At 37.3% G+C, this 23808-nt stretch overlaps 1 protein-coding gene across 14 annotated transcripts; it reads right to left on the bottom strand.

Annotated features, from left to right (window-relative positions):
- Positions 1-84: 84 nt before the first annotated feature.
- LOC137131490 (receptor-type tyrosine-protein phosphatase C-like) lies at positions 85-23012 on the bottom strand. 14 transcript variants are annotated; one of them, XM_067512821.1, is made up of 38 exons: positions 22692-23012; positions 21080-21094; positions 16699-16770; positions 16397-16537; positions 16044-16253; positions 14766-14906; positions 13987-14127; positions 13568-13777; positions 13018-13149; positions 12586-12795; positions 12300-12431; positions 12053-12085; positions 11613-11882; positions 11284-11514; positions 11076-11189; positions 10748-10876; positions 10489-10635; positions 10012-10158; positions 9173-9387; positions 9014-9074; positions 8766-8874; positions 8568-8605; positions 8220-8329; positions 7924-8014; positions 7541-7617; positions 7268-7304; positions 6301-6398; positions 5946-6071; positions 5583-5740; positions 5232-5367; positions 4425-4574; positions 3910-4000; positions 3673-3809; positions 3281-3415; positions 3065-3187; positions 2810-2970; positions 1663-1798; positions 85-1194 (listed from the first exon to the last, which is right to left on the bottom strand). In XM_067512821.1, exons 1-38 carry the CDS (start codon positions 22744-22746, stop codon positions 871-873), a joined length of 5043 nt encoding a protein of 1680 aa, XP_067368922.1. In that variant the 5' UTR covers positions 22747-23012; the 3' UTR covers positions 85-870. The 14 variants fall into 14 exon arrangements, with proteins under 14 accessions (XP_067368922.1, XP_067368923.1, XP_067368925.1 ...); XM_067512822.1 differs by lacking the exon at positions 12300-12431; XM_067512824.1 differs by lacking the exon at positions 13568-13777.
- Positions 23013-23808: the final 796 nt, after the last annotated feature.

The raw sequence follows: 23808 nt of genomic DNA, 5'->3' as shown, positions 1-23808 counted from the left end.
ATTGTAGCTTTACAGCCCCTGAAAACTACAACACCGAATGTTTCCCAGTGTCAATATTCATAACTAAATAAGAAACAATTAAAATTAAGATAACATAATTATGGATATTATTTATTAAGCGTTAAATGTACAAAGCCTCACTGAAATTAGAAGGTGTACATGTGGTTCAGTTGAATTCATCTTGTTATTAGATTTTTTTTCAACATTGAGAAGAACACTAAAATTTTAAGCTTAAGGCAGCAAACGTTGTACTTACAAAAAAAATACATCACTCAGTGCTAGTAAAGTTTTTTTTTCCAGCAATAGGAAGAAGTTCATTTAGAAAACAGCTGTTGGGTGCCTTTATGGAGAAAAAACATGGAAAATAAAACTTATAAATGGCAATGGTAAGAATCTAAGTATTCTGCATAAATGAGACTCTTATTGTCTCCTTTAATGAAAAGAGTCACAACACATTTTGACCAAACCGATGACTAACCTAACCAGATACTTAATACTAGACATGTAGACAGAACTGTAGACTATGGGACTGGAGAAGAACCATACTTAAACTTAGATTTGCAATGGGTCATGTAACAACTCATGTAATGTATAGTCAGCGAATAGTTCTTAGATGTCTCGCTCAACACAGTAAATCCAGGACTCTTAGTTTGATAACAGCATTTCGAGTAAACCTTGTTTTTAATAATTATCACACTTAAAAAACCAACTAAAATATTTATAAGTTAGATTAGATCATGTTTTTGGAAACTGACATAAAAATATTTGGGCAGATTCTTTAATCTGTACCATTCAGCTATAGCCTGGCAATGTATACAATAAGCACTTCTTCTGGCAGCACAGCCAGGCTCCGTGCACCCGTCCCCCCTCTCAGGCCTCCACAGTGACAGTTGGACCATTGCTGGTCTCATCTAGCGGTGTTGTCTCTGTGGGGGGGGCTTTTTCAGCCTCCTCTTTTTTGTCCCCCTTGCTCTCAACATCAGACACTAAAGGGGTGTTCTCTGCCGCCCCCTGCTGGTCATCCGCGACAGTGCTGGCTGGCTCCTCAGCCTTTACCACAGCGGGCTGCTCTGGTGCTTTGTTTTCAGTGACAATCTCTACAGAGTCGACTGCGGGGGGCTGTGCTGCCTTCACGTCTCCATTCTGCACAGGGAAGACTCCGTCCAGAGCATCGTACAAGAACTGGTACTGCTCCTGTTAGACAGACAAATGGGAAACATAAAAATATGGTAGTACTGTATGGCAGGTTGTAATAGGAGTAGTCTAGTCAATTCAAGTTGTTGATTTCTGCACAGTCAATAGTTTAAACACCAAATGTAAAAAAACTATTACAGAGGACTTATATTTAAAAATGTACACATAGGAAGTAATCAACTGGGTCTGAGAGCCACAGTCAGGGTATGGTAATCAGAAAGTACATGAATATGAAGTAGTGATTGTTGGTTTTGGTCTCTTTGTTAGATTTGCTTTAACAACATATGAGCAAAGAAGTTGAAAGAATGAATGGGGTCATTATTAGATTTTTCGACCTATAAACAGAAACTAGAAGGTACCTAAGAAAGCTCTTGTTGCTATCTGAGTGTCTATTTTTGACATTTTCTGACCAACAAAGTGCTATAAATGTTGAAATGCACTGGAAGATACTGGGTTCCTCTTTCTTACCAGACTAGGGAGCATGCCCTGTCGCTCCTTGCGCAGGGTTTTAGCCACCTGGAAAACATCCACCAGCTTCTCAGTCTCAGCACTTTCTAACAGGTTCCACATAGCACAGAAAATGCCCGAACGGGACGAGCCGTCACTGAAGAGAGGGAACACACAAACACGTAACGGTTACAATCAAAAGTTCATTTTCCATATTAAATCTTCTAACAGTCTGTCCTATGTCACCATGGATTGCAACACGTATTGAACAAAATGTCTGACTCATGTCCACCATCAGCAGAATTTCTTTCCTGCTCTAATTTGGTTTTCATTTGCTTTCATTTCACCTACATTAGTTCTTTCATATAAATACACAATACTATGAAATGAGATGCTGTTAGAAATACTGTATTAAGCATATCACAAGCGAAATGAACAAACATAAAACGCGTCTGTGGTTAAAGTATTGGGATTTTTGTTAAATGTTATTATTCCTGCTCTGTTCACTTGAAGTTTGACAAATGTGGCTTAATGGCCACACATAATAAAACAATGATTTTTTTTTAGCTCTTTACAGCATTTTCAAGTGAAACTCTTTGAGAAATTTGGGAACTGTGTACAAATTACATAATAATGTCTATAATTTATTATCTGTAGAGCAGTCCACCTGGAGACGAGACCATGGAAACTGTATCCAGATGGGAATGTGTTACCAATGGTCTACATTTTATGAGTAACCCTTAGTTTTAGTTTTCTGACGAAGCTGTCTCTGGTTTCCTGATTTGACTCTGACACTCTTACTTCCTGGATGATGGTATTATCTGACCAAATGTTGTAAAGGTGATTTCTTCACTAGGAAATGACTTCTTCCTTTTGGGGTGACACTACAACTGATGGCCACTCTGATAAAAACATTTTTATTGAGATACTTACATGTAATTTAAACCATTTAGTAAAAGATGATTTTTTTTTTTATTCATTTTTGGGGCATTGTAGGCCTTTATTTGACAGCAGACAGCACGAGAGACAAGAAACCAAGGTGGAAAGAACGAATATTATTTTACAGCGTGCAACTAAAATTTAGATATTGGAATTGAGAAGTTGAGTCGTACTCGAGTTAAAAAAGTGAACAGGTTGTCACACACATTTGTACAAGACGTTTACTTACTTGCAGTGGACCACGATTGGCAAACTCCTCTGTGATTTGCTGTTGCTGCAGCTGCTCCTTATTTCCTTGATCATGTCGGTGAGTTCTTGAGGTTTCTCTGGCAGCTCTCTCCCGGCCCACTTCAGGAACTGGTACTGTTTGACTGGACGACTCTCTTTCCTCTGTTGGCAGACAGGGTGTCAGGGTTAAAACAGCTTGTGAAGTTGATATGACCGCACACATCGCAGCTGCCGAGGGGGCTGGCTGGTACCTTACCTTGACATGACGGATCAGCATGTTGCGGCTGATGAAAACCGGGGAGGTGTCGGTGCTCACCAACTCCACCTCAATCTCTCCAAATGTTTTCTTGTCTTTGTCCCAGTACATGGAGTCAGACTCCTGCGAACATACAAACAACATTATACCTGCATTATATCTGCACTTGTGCATGGTACACGTCTGTGGGGTTGATGCTCATGATATTTTAAATACCTTATCTCCCTCCTTGGAGTCGGAGAGCATGACAATAGCAGATGCTTTCTTCTGGTAAGCCATCAACCAGAAGTCTGCCATGGTGTCTGGCAGTGGAGTTTGTGCGGTGATGAGGGCGCGTGGGCCCCAGTAGCCCTGTGTAGACAAAAACACACATCTGTCTACTGCTGTTCACGGTCCAAACAAACAAGATGCAATAAATTTAATTAGAGTTAATTTAAAATTCAGAGACAACACCTGCTACAACAGGAAAGATGGTAACAGGAACGTCATTTGTTATGCTTTAATTAAACAAAAGCGTTTTTGTCTTGGTTTCAAGGTCAATGTCAGTCAGTTTTATGCAAAAGCAGGTTGTTAGTGAATAAGCTGAACGTGTCCAGAAAATAACATACATCTATGTGGGAGGCATTGATGTATTTAGTGGACTCTTCATCTTCTTCATCTGATGATTCTTCCTCCTCCTCGTCATCTGGGTCACTATCTTGGCTACGTCCTTCATCGAGCTTCAGCAACACTCTGTTGAAGTCATCTGAGGGAAGCGTGTTGAAAATGTCATGGCGACACACGTGAATTTTAATGCATTTGGATTCTGGTAAACTGTATGTGCAGGATGTTAAGCTGATACTCACATGGGATGACGGATGAAGAGCGATTCTTTTTCTTGTTTTCTTCTGTGATCCCTGCGTTGAATGTCCTCCAGTTTTTATAAGTGGGGAGTCGCTGAATGGAAAAATGAAGATTTCATTAATTTTTCATTAACTATATGTCATTGGACAGTCTGTTCTACATATTAATATATTTTTTTATTCAAGCTGGTTTTAAATGGATCAGAAAGTGTTTGACATTTTAATGATGATGTATTTTGTTATTTAGATAAGATGTTTTAATATGGTTTATTGTTGTAGGTGCAATTCAACACTTTACTTATACTTTACTCATATAACACTTCTACAAAACAGTTATTTACTTTGGTTTGATAAAACAAATGTATTTAAAGTGTTTCCTTCAGCTCCCTTTATTACCTTTCTAGGAACTACACTGTGCCAGACCCCCCCTGGACTGTTTGATGGTCATGTCTGACCCATGTATATCTAGTATATGAAACACGTGTATATAAATAAGATCAAGAACTGAAGTGCCGTACCTCAAACTCATCTTCCATCAGAGTGGGTTCATTGTCTGAGTTTTTCTGTTTCAGTGTGCTCATTGCGCTGTGGAGCTCAGGCAGAGGGATCTCAGTCTCTCCAAACTGGTTGTGCTCCAGCAGAGCCTGGTGAATCAGGATGTACTGGGCCTGTGTGCAGACAAATGTTCTTAATACACACTTAATACACAAACAATATACAGTAATAGAGTTGGCTGTAAAACAGAAAGATAAAGAACACTGAACACCAACAGGTGGAAAAAGAACAAATATCTTGGCTATGTCGTCTTGATAGTCGCTGTTTGTGAAGAACCAGTGGGACTTGATCATTAAACTGAAGAACTGTTGAGCACTGAAGTCTGAAGCCACGGCAGAAAAATTATGTGTAGCTCAGTGAAATAAATCTTCTGTGATGATTGTTGTGATTCAAGATATTTTGAAGTGTTAATCTTTATTAAATACATTTAACATATAGCTGCAAAGGGGCAGCAAGGTGGAGGAGTGGAACTAGAGGGTTGCGGGTGGAGTTGGCCCGTTGTCCCCTTGCTAGCATGGGTTTCCTCCGCTTTCCTCCCACAGTCCAAAAACAAGCATGTTTAGGTTGATTTACATTGTTAAGTTTTCCTGCTCAGTTTATTCATTTCTATTTTTTAACTGTTGGCTGTCCATAACGTTACTTGTATCAACTCTTCTGAAAGCATTTTTAAAACAGGAGCCGCTACAATGAACACAGATTCTAGAGTCAGACCTGCAAACAAACACAGACACACACAGAGTGAAAAGAATTGGTCCAAAATGACATTGTACCTCTACTTGAACCATGAGGCATCTCTGTTTGCGGAGTTTGACTATGTAACCGTAGATGTCCACTCTTCCCTCTGCCTCTAGACCCTCCATCATGGCATCAATGCTCATGTAGGTGCCAGTTCTGCCCACTCCAGCACTACGCATGAAAGAATGACACAGTGTTAATGTATTATAGATTATATGCATGTCTATTAGTAGAAAGTAAAGATGGGTTCAAAAACTATTAGTAGCAACCAGAAAGGGGCAATGACCTTGCTAACTGCTTCACTGCCACAAATATCAGTTTTATTTAAAAAGAGCAGCCCTCTACCCATGATAAGTAAAGAAACCTACAATAAGCCTTGAACGTACCTGCAGTGGACAACAATTGGGCCACTGAAGAGATTCTTGAAAGCATTGACGCGCCGCCTCAGTTTCAGGAGGAGTTGCGGCTCTCCTGGTACACCGTGATCTGGCCAGCTTAGGAACTGAATGTGGGTCACCTCCCTCTCTGAGTTCTTCTCCCTCTTCTGCAGGTACACACACATGCACATGCACACAACTGATTATGCCAACAGTCCAATATGCATGTTATTTCATATGAAGATGTTCAAACACTTTTATTCAGTGAGCTAAAAGCAGCAGCCAAGGCAGCTGTAGCTCAGGGAGTAGGGCAGGTTGTCCACCAAGCACATTTACACTGTTTTACCTTTTACGATTTTAATGGAGACTCACATTAGTTAGGCTGAGGTGGCGGATGGTGTAATCTGGACAATGGTCCTCAGAAGTCAGCTTCACTATGAACTCTTCATAGATCTCAGTTTCTCTGTCAGGAGACGGCCAGTACTGTGCACACTTGACCTGAAGCAGAACGTGTGAGAGGACAGAGATTAGGTGACGGCTGATCGAGCACTATGCAGGGGCAAGTATGCAGCAGATGAAACACGCACAGATTTGTAAAAGAAGTTGGAAAGATTCTCAAAGAAATAACACTGCAGTGTATGTGGCTGCTGTGATACGAGAGTGTTTAACGACAGACTCACGTCATTCATGTTTTCATATAAACAAAAGTTAATACTGCTGTTCTCACCCTGTTTCCTTCTTCACAGCGTGTTACCATGACGATAATGGAGGACTGCTGCTCCCAGATCATCCTCCAGAAATCACTCACAGTGTCTTCCTTTGGGCCTAAACCACACACAGTATACAGTCAGGTCCGTATATCTTGGGACAGAGTGTAGATAGATTGCATGCCCACACCGTAGCACTACCTCCACCAAGCCTCACAGAGAAGGTAGTGGTAGCTTCACATTGTGTGCAGTTTCTTTCCTTCTCCAAACTCTTTCTGGTACAAATTGAACACATTCCATAGGATGTTGTTTCCAGACCACTTCAGGCACTTTTACTTTTTTCTTTCTTTTTTTTTAAACAAACTCTGACCTGGTCTCCCTGATCTGGGATTTGCCAGTGGTTTAAATTTTATCATGAACCCTCTGTAGTTTTCTGGTAAAGCCGTCTCTTGATTCCTAATTTGACTCTGACACACTTACTTCCTGGATGATGTTGTAAAGGTGTTTTATTTCACCAGGAAATGGATTCTTCTTTTCTTTTTAAGAGGGAGAGACCAAATAGTTGATCTACTCAAACCTAATGTTTTTACTATCTCTTCTTTATTGGCGGTAACAGTTTTTTGACTTCATACTCACAGATACCAACAACAGATTCTGAAAGCAAATGCAACAAAACAAACCCAACTCTAAACCTTTTACTTGTAAATAAACTGAAGATTAAACACACCTGGCCATGGCATAACTCAGCAGCCAACCATCAAAACATTTATGAGCCAGAAAAATGGAGGATTTGTGAATAAAAACTTCTGTAATTTCAGCAGACTTTGCCCAATATTTTGAACTAAAAAAACTCAAGCTGACAGTCGACACTTTAAGCACATATCGATTGACTTGTTTCAAAGCCACTGTGGTGTCTGCGACTCTGTACAAAATGTATAAGTGCACTGATGTATGTATGATGAATATACAGTATTAATGTAAGTTCACCTTGAGCTGCAATATACTTCTTGGATTCCTTGTACCCCTGTGGTAGAAACACAAATGATATTCAATAACTTTGGCCTATGTATTGTCAGAAAGAGGTCATTAATTTTGTGTGTATTTATCCTTAAAATGCAAAGCTTCCCTTCACCATCACTGTGTATATTATTATTATTTTTATTTTCAGATTTGTTTGTAGTTTGATAATGTGGTAAATCATATAGCTGCAGCAGTAGGAGTAAAATTAGAAGCAGTGTGAGTTGTTGTTTTTCTTCGTACATCAATGAAGCTGGCGTTGATATAGTCACATCCTGCTTCTCCATTTCCTGACGTCAGCTGGACACGGTTATAGTCATCTGGTTAAAGATAGTAATAAATAAATAAAGTCCATCACAAAAGATGTGTAACAAGTGTTCAGAACTGGAAATCTAAATAAAAAGCAAGTTACGGTTTAATAAGTTCAAGTGGAAAAAAAATCTGTTGGAATAGAAATACACAGACGATCAGCTGTTTATTATACTAAATGTTACAATGTGATATACTGTTTGCAAATTAATCTTAATGTTAAAAACTATTTGTGAATAAAAAGACACAGATGTTGTTCACTTAATGCCTTTCTCTCTTTTATTTAAAAATGTGATGTCGAAGTGATTCCCACTCACATGGCAGGATGTCCACGTAGCGGTTCTTGGAGGCATTGCAGGACTTTTTCGCCTCTTTTACCGTGTACCTCGACCAAATTCTGGGGATGCTCTGGATGGGCAAACAAATATATTCACCAGTGACAAAAAACAAGCAGTTTTATGTGACAATTCACATGTATTCTATTCTGTACTTAGCTGAGCCCTGAGCAAAACATCCAAACTCCACTTACTAACTTGGGCTTTTCTTATGCATCATCTGCTTCTAAACCAAACAACGAAAACCACACAAAAAAGAACCCAGATAGTGAAATTACCTGAAACTCTGCCAGGAAGAGTCGCCCCTCATCAGCAAGTTTCCTTTTGTAGGTTTCCAGCAGGATCTCTCCTGCAATTGGTTCCACAGAGAGCAGGTTCTCTTCATCATCTGCAACAGCAAATCAGTCAGCAAAGACGACACAATTTAAACACAGCCAAGAATCTTCAGTCTATCTACTATTATTATGTACTCTTATAAACATTACTGTTAACCATTGTTTTATAAATTTTAAGTATTTCTCCATGTTTTTAAAAATGATCTAACATGGTATTTAACACAATCTAGAACAGCAACTGGTTCAGGATGAGAAACATGAACAAAATGCAAAACAAGAAAATTTGCTCACTTCCTGGTGTAATAAGGCCCATTTCTTCACCCATGTCACTGCAAACAAAGTAGTAAAGAATTCAAATGATGAACTCTGGCATTCACAATTAGAAAATAGAAAAAAATTAATTTCTGATGGTTCTGTCTAAAATGCAATTTAAATATCTGTCCAATGAAAAATTGCTGCCCTTTCTGTGTTTTGTGCCTTTGTTCTTACTGGGACTTTCTGCGCTTCAAAATGAAGATCTTATAAAGGACCAAAAGCAGAGCCACAGATGTGAGGATGATGAGGAAGATGAGAAAACCAATAACTGCTTTGTCATTATCTGCAAAATGATAATAATGGATTTTTGTTAAAGGTACATAATTTAGAAACAGTAGAAATGTACGTCAGAACAAAATGTGTTAAACATTGTCATTTAACAGTCTGAAACAATCTGTTACTTTAATGAAAACAACACATACACAGAGTGGAAACTTCTTTTGTCGTAGGGCTGCCCTCAAAATATCCATTGAAAGCAGTCACCTGAAAGGACAGAACATCCCTTTAAGAAATTGTAGCACTTTAATAAATATGATAATTAATAATGTAATCATCTTGTGAATAAAGAGAATTATACAAACATCCAGGTGGTAGGTGGTAGAGTAGCTCAGATCTCTGAATTCAAAGTCACATTTTGTGTTATTATCACGTAGAGTCTCACGACCATAACGAAGACGTGCAATGTACATCTTCTTAGGTCCATTAAAACGAAATGATGAATGATGTTGATTACATTTTACTTTGATCACATTATTCTCTGGAACATTCACTGTCAGTTTAGTAACAACGTCTGGTACTAAAAGAAAGAAAAAACATTGAAATTTGTAGGTACACAGTATGTGGAATGGAGACTCACAGTAACAGTTTTACCAATTAAAAAATGTAATAAAAAATGAATGTGTATTAGATGTCCTCAGCATATTGATTTAAATAGAAAATGTCCAAAGTAAAGAAAGATCACTTCATTTACAATTTAAAACTATTTATTTCTATTATTATTATTTTTATCTATATCTATTTACTATGTATAATTTAAATTTAACAAGAAATAAAAGGGAAAAACTACTATGTTCTTCTCAAAAGATCTATGTTTGCTTTTTCATTTACCCATCAGAGCAGTTTTTTTTTTTATTAGAAAGAAGCAGTATTCTACAACGAGTGAAGCCAATATTATCTGACAAATATTAAGTGAAGCAATAGATTTAAACTGAATGCTTTTTAAAATAAAGGCATCACATACTGTAATTCTTAAAGTAGGAAACAAACAATGACTTGGAGAATGTCGGGCAGAATTGTGACAAAATGGAAAAAAATGCATTTGTAAACATAATCATTGATAGTCAGTAAATAAACACATGTAGTCTTATTTTTTAAAATAAATTGCATGTGGACTGTGATATACTACAAAAGATACACTTACTTCCAGCCTCAGTTTCCACTCTAACTTCTTTTGGTTCAGAAACTTCCTTGTTGTTGTAGGTGGGTTGGACTTTAAAGGTGTAACTGGTGAATGGTTGGAGTCCAGTAAAATGACATGTTCCTCCTGATGGATGTTTGTCAGCTGTAACTATAAAGAGCCATAAACTGTTAACTAACAACAAAGAAAAAATGATAAGTGTTTAAAACATTAGATTGTTTCCCACTAAGAGACAAGTCAATCAGTTAATATCATCCATATCATGTGTCTCTGGTAGATCACCAGCTTTGGCCCTGTGGGTTAAAAGTTTGTGAATCTTGATCATCAAATTTAATTGAACATAGGCTTTATCTGCACATATTGTACTGTCACTGATGTATAGTACATGTATGGATGGTTCAAATTCCCATAGTTTATGTCACATAAATTGATAAATAAACATGAATAATTACAGATCTAATGGAAGTTAATTTTACTTACTTGTAACTTTCTGATTAGGGTCAATACGACTGCAGGTGTAACTAAGATTCTTCAGTTCAGGTACATCTGGACAGTTCTGACTGGTTGTGTCCCAACTCAACTCAATGGATGTGTTGGTTTGTCTGTTCTTTGTGTTTATTGTGAGATCTGTTGGAACATCAGACATGTGTAACAGTGAACTGAGTATCTGGTACAATTCTTCACTCTGTAGTATCTGAGGAAACAAGTTTCTCATTGACTGAACTGAACATCAACGTACCACAGTCAACCCTGAATCTGACAGTAGTTGCTTTGTTGGTATTGACATTGTTGTTCTTGATCTGACCAGTACAGATGTAGTCTGTGAACGGCTCCAGATCAGTGAGCTTCTTGGGTTTATTAAGTTCATCTGAGGAGACACAAAGATGAGAGTGATTATCCATCAAGGGGTTGTAGATTTCACTTGGTGATTACAGAGATGGAAAAATTAAACACTTTCAATAAACACAACTAAAGACAATTTCCTCTAACACCAATAGACAATTCAGTTCAATTGAGTGTTAAATCTGGAAACATGTAAGTATTTCTAACTAAATATATCCACTTACCCAAACAGGTGTAATCAATGGAGAGATTTCTACAGTTTATAGGAAACTCTGGTTCTATTTGTGCAGGAAGTTCAGTGGGAACAGGTTGAAATATGTCACTTGGATTTATGTAGTCTTTGGAAAAATAAACAGAACACACAGATTAAATATAATTAACTTAGGTCCAAAAATTTTTATTTTAACAGATGTTACGTTTGTTTGTACATACCAACAGTGATGCTTGTGTTGAGGTTTAAAGAACAATTTCCTGATGTGAAGGTTGTAGTCAAATCTGAGCAATAGTCATTGTTACCAAGTTTGATACAGAGTGTTTTATCATCACTGGTGCATCTCTCAGATGAAACATGATTTGATGATGATAGTGAAAAGCTGATGTTCCAGTCACTTTGGTAACAAACATATCCAGGTCTGCAGTTGTTAACTTGAATGTCTCCTGTATCTGAAATACACAAATATTTTTTAATAAATATAAATACTTGTTTCTTAAATAGAGATACACTAACTTGCATTACATCAAAATGAAATATTTGTACTCACTCATTACAGTAGTAGTAGTCGTAGTTTTATTTTCAGTTTTTTGACAGGGTGTTTCTCTGCCATCACTTTCAATAAAGGCCACATTATGCTCATATTCAGTACAGGACTTCAGGTGTTTGAGCTCATGTGATGTTTGATGGGCAAAGTGAACAACTGAACTTCTGATCTCTCTTTGTCCTTCTTCAGTTATGTTTATGCTGTAGTTACCATTGGTAGAGCCTGTTATGTTAATCCGGAGGCCAAACTTGATGGGTGTGACAGTGTAAGAACCTGCAGACAAAATTAAAAGACATGTAAAATATCTAAGTTAATATGACCCAATTAAAGATATTTTTAAATCTTAGACACTTTGTTTATGTTGAAGTTAAACATGGTTCATAAGCGTAAAAACATTCATCAATGAAGTGTTATACTGCAATATGTTTTAAACTGATACTCACACTGTGTAGAAGGTGCAGGGGTTATAGATGTCACTAGGTGATTAGAAAGAATAAAAAAATATATTAATTTATGATTTTACAACATGTGAAAAATAAAACAGCAATTGAAAGTACTCTTTACTCTGTACCATCTACAAGTGACCAGTAATCTGAACTGAAGCAGTACTTGGTTGTTGTCTATCTCACACAGAACCTCATGAATAACACAGTATTATCTCAGTCCTATGTAATAAGAAAATATTCCAACCTTTGGTGGTAGTATTTACTGTGGTGTTGGGGTGTGTGAGTGGAAGTGAGGTTGGGCTTTGAGTGATGCTTGGTGTTTTGGTGCTGGTTGTGGGTGAGGTGTCTTTTGAGGTGTGTGTAAGAGATGAAGTGGCTGCAGGATGGAGAACATGATGGAGGTTATCTTCATGTAGAAATACTTTACCACCAATAGCCTGACCTGATATGGTGCTTTTATACCAGTTCAGGATTTTATCATGTTACATGTTCTAATGACCTGGCAGATAAACTGAGACTGGATACTTTACCAGACATGACGTCTGAATGTTTTGTCTGTTTAGTTGAATCTGTGGTGAGAGTTGATGATGGGGGTTCAGGTGTTTGGGTGGTTGTTTGAGTGTCTGAGGACACGGCAGAAGTTGCTGCCGTGGTGCGTGGAAGCAAGGTGGTTACAGATGTGTTGTCTACTAAAGGTGAAGTGGAGCTTGTTGTGGTGAGTGGAACAGAAGTGGGTGAATCTGTGTTCAATTGAAAAAATATTCAGTACAAATGAAACATCACATTTTGTTTCTACATCATTACAAAGAACAACATGAAGCACTTCCCCCAAGAATGATGAGAACATTAATCCATCAGTGAATAACATCAGCTGTGCTACAGTTGTTCACTATACTCACACACAATCACAGGAATAACACAGTATTATCTCAATCCTATAAAAGAAAAGAGAAAATTCCAACCTTTGGTGGTAAAAGTCACTGTGCTGTTGAGCTGTGTGGTTGCAGGCGAGGGTGAGATTTGAGTGGTGCTTGGTGTTTTGGTGCTGGTTGTGGGTGAGGTCTCATTTGAGGTGGGTGCAGGAGATAAAGTGGCTGCAGGATGGAGAACATGATGGAGGTTATCTTAATGTAGAAATACTTTACCACCAACAGTCTGACCTGATATGGTGCTTTTATACCAGTTCAGGATTTAATCTTTGTTTGACTTGTTTGACTTTGTTTGAAATAATAATTCTGAGTACTCCATACTGAGCTAGGAGTTTAACATAAGCACATTTTTAAGTACTGTACACTGGTATTTTAGTTGTGTAAACTAAATTGTAAGTGTACTACACTTATTAAGCATTTTTAAGTACAAACACAATTCTTATTTTAGTTTACTTAATTAATTTTGTAGGCAATCTGTTTGAATGCTTCTATAAGTAAAGTCACCTAATCAGAATATACAGTGCAGTTTATCATGTTACATGTTCTAATGACCTGGCAGATAAACTGAGACTGGATACTTTACCAGACATGACGTCTGAATGTATTGTCTGTTTAGTTGAATCTGTGGTGAGAGTTGATGATGGGGGTTCAGGTGTTTGGGTGGTTGTTTGAGTGTCTGAAGACACAGCAGAAGTTGCTGCCGTGGTGCGTGGAAGCAAGGTGGTTACAGATTTGTTGTCTACAAAATGTGAAGTGGAGCTTGTTGTGGTGAGTGGAAGAGAAGCGGGTGAATCTGTGTTCAATTGAAAAAATATTCAGGACAAATGAAACATTACATTGTTTGTTTCTACATCATTACAAAGTGCAACATGAAGCACTTCCCCCAAGAATGATGAGAACATTAATCCATCAGTGAATAAAGTTGTTGTATATACTCCCACAGAATCACAGGAATAACACAGTATTATTTAAATCCTATATAATAAATGATTAAATTCCAACCTTTAGTGGTTTCGTTCAATGATGTGTTGAGCTTTGTAGGTGCAGGTAAGTCTGAGATTTTAGTGGTGTTTGTCTGAGGGTCTGTTTCGGTGGTGGGTGTGGGTGAGGTCTCATTTGAGGTGAGTGCAGGAGATGAAGTGGCTGCAGGATGGAGAACATGATGGAGGTTATCTTCATGTAGAAATACTTTACAACCAACAGTCTGAGAAGATATGGTGCTTTTATACCAGTTCAGGATTTAATATTTGTTTGACTTGTTTGACTTTGTTTGAAATAATAATTCTGAGTACTCCATACTGAGCTAGGAGTTTACCATAAGCACATTTTTAAGTACTGTACATTACCAGACCTGGTGTCTGAATGTGTCTGTTTACTTGAATCTTTGATGAGTGTCGATGAGGGGAGTGCAGGTCTTTGGGTGAATGCTTGAGTGTATGAAGACACAGCAGAAGTTGCTGCCATGGTGAATGGAAGCAATGAGGATTGGTTTGTTACTAAAGGTGAAGGGGGAGCTTTTTTGTGTGAGTGGAAGAGAAATGAGTGAATCTTTGTTCAATTGAAAAAAAAAATCAGGACAAAAGCAACATCACAATGTGTGATTTTACATTATTTCAAAATGCTACACGAAGCATTTCTCCCTAACAACGATGACCACATGAATCCATCTGGTAACAACTTGTTATGTCAGCGGTGCAACAATTTCTGTCTATACTCACACAGAATCATACAAATAACACAGTATTATTTCGATCCTATATAATAAATCAGAAAATTCCAACCTTTCATGGTTTTATTCCCTGATGTGTTGAGCTGTGTGGTTGCAGGCGAGTGTGAGATTTTAGTGGTGTTTGTCTGAAGGTCTGTTTTGTTGGTGGATGTGGGTGAGGTCTCATTTGAGTTGAGTGCAGGAGATGAAGTGGCTGCAGGATGGAGAACATGATGGAGGTTATCTTCATGTAGAAATACTTACCACACTGTAAAATCCAATATTAATCCTAATTTAGATTCTTTTAGATAACTTCACTCAGTTATCAACAATATGCACTTCTTACTAATTTTTATCAAGTTATGTGGAATTGCAGCGTGAAACAAAAACTTTACTGATTGTTTTGAGTAGTGCTACCTTAATACAATCAAGTATAGAAGCAACCAGTGAGGCACTGATGCTACTTAACCAGTAGGGGGCAGCAATTCAGAAAAAGGGTGCTTAATGTCCTGGGAAAATGTTTAGGCATGTAATAACAGGGTCTTAGATGTAAGTATTAATGGGTTCAGAGCATTTTAGTGCAATTCATAAACCAATGGTAATCCACTACTGATAGTTTTCTGCTCTTGGAAATCCCTCTGCTGACATTTGCTGAGAACAGAGCACTGCTGCAAGTAAAATATATTTGTGCAAAACAGTGTGAAGAACATTTACACTATAGCAGGACTGATCTGAGCACTAGATAATTACAGATAATTGACAAAATAAGCATTCTTAGATGGAACAGCTGGAAGGGTGGGGGTCCCTCTACCTTGGTAGTATAGTAGATAATAGCATAATAATGTGGTACAGCGTAGTATTATAACATGAGTAATGTTCTTACATTTTGTGGGGAGAGACATGGTTAACAAACCGTGACTGAAGACAATGGAACCAAAGTTTAAGCAAGTAACTCATACTGCTGTTAAGGTGACTGCAACTCAGACATTTAAAATTGTAGGAAATCTCACGTTAGTTGGTGCAACTTAAATAAGTGTCTCATTTGAAAGAAAGCACACAGTACAGTTAACCTGTAATGACTTTGTGTGAAACAATAATATTATTAATATTTTAAAGGACTGTACACGGTTATTTTAGTTTTGTAAACTAAATTGTAACTATACTACACTTATTAAGCATCTGTAAGTGGAAACACAATTCTTATTTCGGTTTACTTAATTTTTTTTTAGGCAATCAGTTTGTATGCTTCTTTAAGTAAAGTCAACTCATCAGAATTTACAGTGCAGTTCAGGATTTTACCATGTTACATGTTCTAATCCTCTGGTAGATAAACTGAGACTGGATACTTTACCAAACATGGCATCTGAATGTTTTGTCTCTTTAGTTGAATTTGTGGTGAGAATTGATGATGGGGGTTCAGGTGTTTGGGTGGTTGTTTGAGTGTCTGAAGACACGGCAGAAGTTGTTGCCGTGGTGAGTGGAAGCAAGGTGGTTACAGATTTGTTGTCTGCTAAAGGTGAAGTGGAGCTTGTTATGGTGAGTGGAAGAGAAGTGGGTGAATCTGTGTTCAATTGAAAAAAGAAATCAGGACAAAAGCAACATCACAATGTGTGTTTCTACAAGATTATAAAGTTTACTCACACAGAATCACAAAAATAACACTGTATTATGTAAATCCCATATAATAAAAGTGAGAATTCCAACCTTTGTTGGGTATAGTCACTGTGGTGGCTGAGTGTGTGTCTGCACGTGAGGTTAAGGTATGAGTGATCTTTGTATGAGGGTCTGTTTTGGTGGTGGGTGTGGGTGAGGTGTCTTTTGAGGTGGATGCAGGAGATGAAGTGGCTGCAGGATGGAGAACATGATGGATGTTATCTTCATGTAGAAATACTTTACTATCAACATTCTGAGATGATATGGTGCTTTTATACCAGTTCAGGATTTTATCATGTTACGTGTTCTATGAACTTGTAAAATAAAGTGTAAACTGAGACTTGATACATTACCAGACAGAGTGGGTGAATGGGTTGAGGTGGCAGAGGTGGTGGATGGTGAGATAGTTGAAGGACTGTTGCTGGCTGATGGACCAATTGAATTTGGTGTTGTGGTGAGTGGAGATGAGACAGAGAAAGATGAGACAGATACACTGATCACTAAAGGTAAAGTGAAGCTTGTGGTAGTAGGCAGGAATTTTATAGTTTCAAAAATTTTAGTTACAGATTTTATTTCTTCCTTAACCTTAAAATATTTATTTAGTTTTGTTTTTTTGAGACTGGGTTTGTTAGTTTAAATTTAGTGTTTATCAAGGAAATCTAATTTAGATGTCATTTTTATTTTAATTTACATTTTGTAAAGTGTATTTTCATTCTACAAATGGTTGGTATATACTGTAGGGACACGCTAAGTGAAATGCCACAGGGACTAACTGTTTAAACACCTTTCCTTGTTCTGATGACACTATGGCTCTACTTTGACTTCCACTTTTAATTGTTTCATTTATCTTTTACATTTTTAAAAAACATAAATTCATACCATTTGTGAAAATTGAATTTTAGTTCGGTTTTGGACAATACATAGCTTTTTCAGTTTCACTTTTTTTTAAATTAAATTTCATGTTAAAATGTATTATTTTTTTAAATCTCCAGTTTCAGTTAACTCAAATAACATGAGGTGGTAATAGATAAAAGTACAGTGGAATTTGTGGTGTTACATAGAACTAAGGTGGGTAAAACTGCCTTACATGTTTCTGGTTTTCAACTGGATGTGTTCAGCAGGACTTGGCAACTACTGGAAACAGATTTGGATTGAGTTCGAATGCTTCCTGTTTTGTTTTCACTTGAATGATGTTTCTATTTGGCAAAATATTACAACACCACTAGAAAAGATGCCTCATGGTTGTCAGAACTAAACATACCCAGCTTAGCTTCTAAGTGACTGAAAGCTGTATAAACTAACCTAAGCCTCAACAGTGAATGGCAAGTCTCACTCAGCTTATTGGTTGAAATAAACTATGAATAGAAACTTTCATATTTTAAACCACAATCAGTGGATATAATAGAAACAATTGATGGAACCAAATTTAACAGTAAATATCATTTTCAGTGTTGTTTTTATTTTGTCACTGATTGGAAAAATCATACGTTGATCATTGGTAACGTACATGCTCAAAGAATAGAAAGAATGAAAGTTGTATCGGCACCACTTCGAAACACTAACCCATAAACAATATGACTAATAGAAATTCTAACAACAGTCCACAGGGATGCTGCACTTTGCTATTTCTGACTCTTATGCTACCATTTCACCAGTGATTTAGCTTATGCTTAATTAAGAGAAAGCATCAAAAAATACATCAGAAGCATCTGCAAATACAATTACAGCAGATTTAAGAAACAGCAGACCTTGACAAATATCTTGGAAAAAGGTTAGCGACAGAACAATCACATATCGTTAATCATCAATAGAAACCATATAGTTAATAAATGTGACAGGTCATTATATAACTTAATAAATGCAATATTGTTTGTGTTTGATCAGCTTATAAGCAACATTTATGGGGAAATTAAACCTTTTCTTTCCTAAATCTACTTCAGTATGAATGTCAGAATGAGTCCTGTATAAGAACTGAAAATGCAAATTACCTGCACACTGTGTGAGCACAATACAGCTTTGGTTAAATGAGCTGACACGAGCTCAAACCAGAATGTAAATTACTATTTTAATATAATTTATTGTTGTGTTTTGTTTTTTTGTCTTTCAGCTTAGCCTGTGAGTTCAGGGTCACCACGGCATTTTGTCTGCATGCTGATTTGGCACAGTTTTTACGCCGGATGCCCTTCCAGAAGCAACCCTCCCCAATTTCTACTGGCCTTGGGACCGGCACTGCATCACTGAGGATGGGGATAAGCTGTTGGGGGTTCGATGCCTTGCCCAGGGACACTTCGACACGTGGTTGGGAAGGGCGGGGTGTGAACCTCCGACCCTGTGGGCAGTAGGCGGCCACTCTACCAACGGAGCCACTGCCGCCCCCATGTTGTGTAATTAAATAACTGTGGATAATTGTGGCCGAACCACATGCTAGTAAGTGCTGGATCTATGAATATAATTTTTAGTTGTTATCATTAACTGTTTCTATGGAAAATTTACATTCTAATTGGCTTTTGTAATTATACTAGAGGCCAATATTAATTAAACGGTTTAATAACACTGTGAAGATGTAGTTCCTAAATGGTTTCAATCATTTGGAGAAAGTGCTGGCTTTGGGGCTACTGTGGTTATGAAGAGATGACACTATTTAAATATATACAAAAGGAAACTGGCAGCAATATTTCTTTTAATGATTGCAATTAATTTTACATTTTTATTAAATTTCTAAACTTTTCCCGCTGGGCCAAAGCATCATCAGGTCAGAAAGAAGGAAGCAACCATTTTCATCTGTATGAGACGCTTTCCAACCTGGTTGCTATGACAATCTGGCAAAGAGCCATAGTTGCTATTTCAGAAAGCAAACCGCTATTTCCTGCCTTGCAATAAACCCCAGTACCACCCTATACTGCTAGAAATTGGTTTCATTTTGGATTATTTACTGGTTTATACTATAGCACAAATAGACTTTCACAATATGGCTTCCTCGTTATAAATTTCAGTCATTAGAAATATGAATAAGTAAACCAAAAATCACAAAATAATATTTATCCTCAATACTGTACACACTAGTATTCAGAAATACTCTATTTATTTTCAAAGTCTGCACTATAATAAAAGGCCACTACACAATCATCACTGATTTTAATTAGTCTTTCCTGTTTTTGTTAAATAATGGTGGTGACGATGGAGGACAGTCAAACAAAAGTGAGTCAGGATGTGGTTTGGCGCGCTCTGCTCTGTGTCGAGCAGAGATGCATGCTCTCTGCAGTGACATTTCACCACTTTTTCAAACTCTTCACGTTGTCAGTCATTAGACTCGTGGCGAGTGAATTTGAATTTGAAATCCAAAACCAAATGTAGCTGCATCACTTACGTCAAACTGTTCTGCAGACATGAGGGATTTGAAGATGGCTTTTGGGTAAAGTTACATTATTATCTTAAGGGCAGAGGGTGAAATAAAGGCACGATATTAGCTGTTACATCACAAGTGTTTTGCTTAAGTGTGAATGAGAGAGAAGCCAACAGGGAGAAAGAAAACTGTAGAATAAGTGTGACAGAGAAGAAACTGCTGCAGTTACAGTCCCAGTCCATTAACCAATAAACTCGCATCATATCTAGTTGAGGCTAATACAGCATTTGGATCTGTCTCTCGTGAATCAGTTTCCACTCTATCAGTATTTTTTATCTGCCTTTTTCTTCCCCTCATATTTTGCATTTACTGTAGTGATCCATGCCCTGGTTGTGTAAAAAGCAGACCCCCCCCCCCCACACACACACACACACACCCCCAGAAACTTTAATCGTGCAGCACATTTCTGACCTCACTTCTTCATTTTAAACCCTACACTTCCCTTTTTTTTCATGAATTCTCAACTCATTTACTTGTGTTCTGTCTCAGTCTGCTTGGACTGCACTGATCTGCCAGGAAATGAAGACAGCTCAGAATGGAACACGGAAGTGGTCGGCGTTTTTGGTCGCTCGACTCTGTCCTGCTGCAACCATGAAGCATCTTAATGAAGCAGTGCATCTGTCAGCCAGGATCTTTGGCCTTTAGGGTTTATCTGAACCTACTGCATTTCAGTAGTAGTTGTTATATATCGATATTAGTAATAGATATAGATAAGTAGTAATTATCGCTTTGTAAAAATACTTCACTAAGGGTAAGGTTTCACAGACAGAAGTGAATTTTAGTGAAAGTACATAAGTATTTATTTTAAGTATCAAAACAAAAATATTTTATATAATTTTTTCCATCATAGCTAACATTGGATAATTCTTACTGAAACACTTGTGAACAGAATTTCAATATAGGAGTTTGTCGGGCTCAAGTTAATTTTGTTTATGTTGTTTTGTGCTTTAATATATTGAATAACACTGCCTCACATTTTATAATGTAATGAAGGTAATAAAAATATACATGCGTTTATTTTTTCAACCTAATGTAGCGGGTTTTTGGTAAATAGAATATATTCTAATGTTAATCAAACTGTTTTAGATTTATTTCATTAAGTATTTCCATGCAAAGATGCTTATTTCATGAATATTTTCAAGATGGTGCTGGCTTAGGTTCTGATGGGGCTATGAATGTGGGAAAGAGGGGAAGACATTTAAAAGGTGTAAAGAACTGGGCAGGTGAACTTAAGGAATAGCAAAAAGTATAAAATGTAAATGTTTTATTCATCATACTGTACTAAGACCAATAAAATATCATATGATAGTTAATGCATGCATTCTACTCACCATCTCCGGCAATACCTGGAATTAAAAAAGATAAATAAAATATGTTAATCCTTGCAATTTATGCATTTATCAAATAGAATTGGATACTGTATTTGAAAACACATTTTAAAAATGACAAAAAAAAAAACAGTTTGTAAGGTCTTTTTTCAATAAGCATCTTATTCCATCTGATCAATCAAACCCTTGTTTAAAAAGTTTAAAAACAGGAAAGTGATAATTTTCATCTGATGTTGCGTGTGATGCACTGCACAACCTTGATGCTATGACAAAGAACCACGCTTACACTTACCTTATAATATACTTTAACCTAATGAAGTTTTTTTTTTAATAAACATCTCTCTAATATAATTTCCTTAACTAAGCAACATAGAACTATAAAGTTCAAGACAATTAGAACACTAAAGTAATCTACAACAGAATTACATTAATGTAGGCGTACAATCAACTGCTGCTTATGTGCTATTAATGCTAATTTACATTCATTCACCACTAATTACTGTTGTAAGACACTGGTGCTTTTGGAACAAAATTGTAGTGGATCAAAGGAAAACTGTCAACATATATAAATAAGTGTACCATGTACTGTTATGACTCACTTTGCACCTTAGCTGAGTAACACTTAAAAACAAAGGAAAAACACTGGCAAACAAAGGCAGCGGAGAGGAAGAAATAAAGTAAAGATTGGATTTCAGCTCATGTTTGTTCACATTTGAGATGAAAATAGCAGAAAATGTTTGATGTGCTGAGCAGTAACAAAACTCTGAGTGATGCTAGAGGCAGTAAGGTAGGTCTGACATAACATGGCGCGCTATGCATGTGTGCACACACACACACACACAGACACACACCGGTATGCTATATAACACCTAAAGCCTCTAGAGGTGAAGTGAAAAGCTTGCAGCGGCACACCCCAATAAATGTTTTCATCTCTGACAGACATGCAGCACCCTCACACTCCTACTTAAACATACACACGAGCTCATACAGTATACACTACCACACACATGCACACGCACACGCACGCACACACACACACACAGACACACACACACACACACACACACACACACACACACAGACACATTTAATTTTGAAGCAGAACAGAAACATGATTGTAAAAATTCCCAAAGCATTGAAACAAATGAAATAACGTGTTTTAAAGAGACTCTTATTAACAGCAGCTTAATCTTTCACCAAAACCGGTCACTTTTTAGCTTCTCACCTCACAAGTCTGCGCACAAGCTTCTGACTTATGTTCTCATAAAAGTTTGAGCAAAGTGAAACAGCAACTCACAGACACGAGATGCAGTATGTCGTCTTTTCTGCCCCAAGTTTTTAATTGTAAATTATTCGATTTGTCACAAGAGCTTGTCCCCTTTTCAGGGAGTAATTCACTTTTCCCCATAAACTTGATCACACGCTTAGGTTAGGAAAATATAGACCTCACCCCCTTCAGTAGGATATCAGTGTGCTTGTTTAATATGTTACAGATTTTAAAAAATTATTTTAAAAGCATTTTTTTAACACACAAGCCTTTGAGACAACACACACTTCCTCCCCGTAAGCTCTTCATAAAAAAGATATTCTCTTAACATGGCAGATGTTTACTTACATTTGATCAAACCGATGGTCACAGCCAGGAGCAGCAGAATCTTAAGATCTGCCATATCCAGGAGTTAAGGTGTGCGGGGCCAAACACCACACCGAATAGTCCTAGTGCGGACCAACAGGACGCTATTCACGCGCCAAATCGAAGCTGTTTTTTCTGTTCCTAACTAATTTCTGAGAATGAAATAAGTCAAAAATGTTGCCTCGTTTTAAGCTAAATTCATTTTCTGGCTTATCAGTTTTTGCAGCTTCCTGGACTTGTTCCCCAAACCCTCTACTTCGTTGGTTTCAAGTCCTGTAACATGAGTGATGTCACACCAGAAGAGGCTGCCTGCCTTTACCTTAACGTTAAGTAGCAGGAAGTTTCATTTCAGCTACGCCACTAAGAACAGGAAGTCTTTGCTCGTCTAATCTTCATTTTCTTTTGCTCAAATGTGAAAAGCCTCGCACTCATCAAGAAAGAATGAAGTTTATTTTTAATTTAAGGGTTGTGTTTGGAATTTTAGTCTTTAGGATTCGTGCTTTTGTACATTATGCTTTTGTGATTTACAATATTATTGAATAGCAACAGCTGACAAATGAAAAATAAATGGTTAATATTTTCTGCCTAATTAACTCTTGTTTAAAATTAGACTCATTGTGGGAAAGTGGGAAAGGTTCCATGTGAGACACGAGACATAGAGTGCAGTGGTGAAACTTCTTAGAGCTCCTCTTCTTCCTCACTAACTCCTCCCTGTGCTTTAGCTTACAGGCCAACAAGCACTGCAAGCAAAGAGATGCAGAGTTTCCCTTCTTAAACTTTGTTCTCTGCAATTTTCTCTCTACATCTAAAGAGAGAAAACATGTGGCCATTGGCTCCAGAAGTGAAGGTCTTCATTTCTGCTGTTCTTTTTATGTGAAATACATTTATATGAGATGTTAGATCTCTTCAAAGTTATTGATTGTGTGTGGAGTTTGATCAAAGTGCTGTGCCTTGGAGCCCAAAATGGCTTTTGTCTGTGTACATATACAAGAAAATAAGGGATAAAAGCGGAAGGAGAGAAGAAGAGAAGCTCTTCATGGAGAGAGGCTCTAACACTGGGTGTCGAGCTGATGTGAATCTGCAGCTATTTCATGAGGTC

The sequence above is a fragment of the Channa argus genome, chromosome 8 (genome assembly GCF_033026475.1).
Source record: "Channa argus isolate prfri chromosome 8, Channa argus male v1.0, whole genome shotgun sequence".
NCBI lineage: Eukaryota > Metazoa > Chordata > Actinopteri > Anabantiformes > Channidae > Channa > Channa argus.
This window is presented reverse-complemented; position numbering and strand designations above follow the sequence as displayed.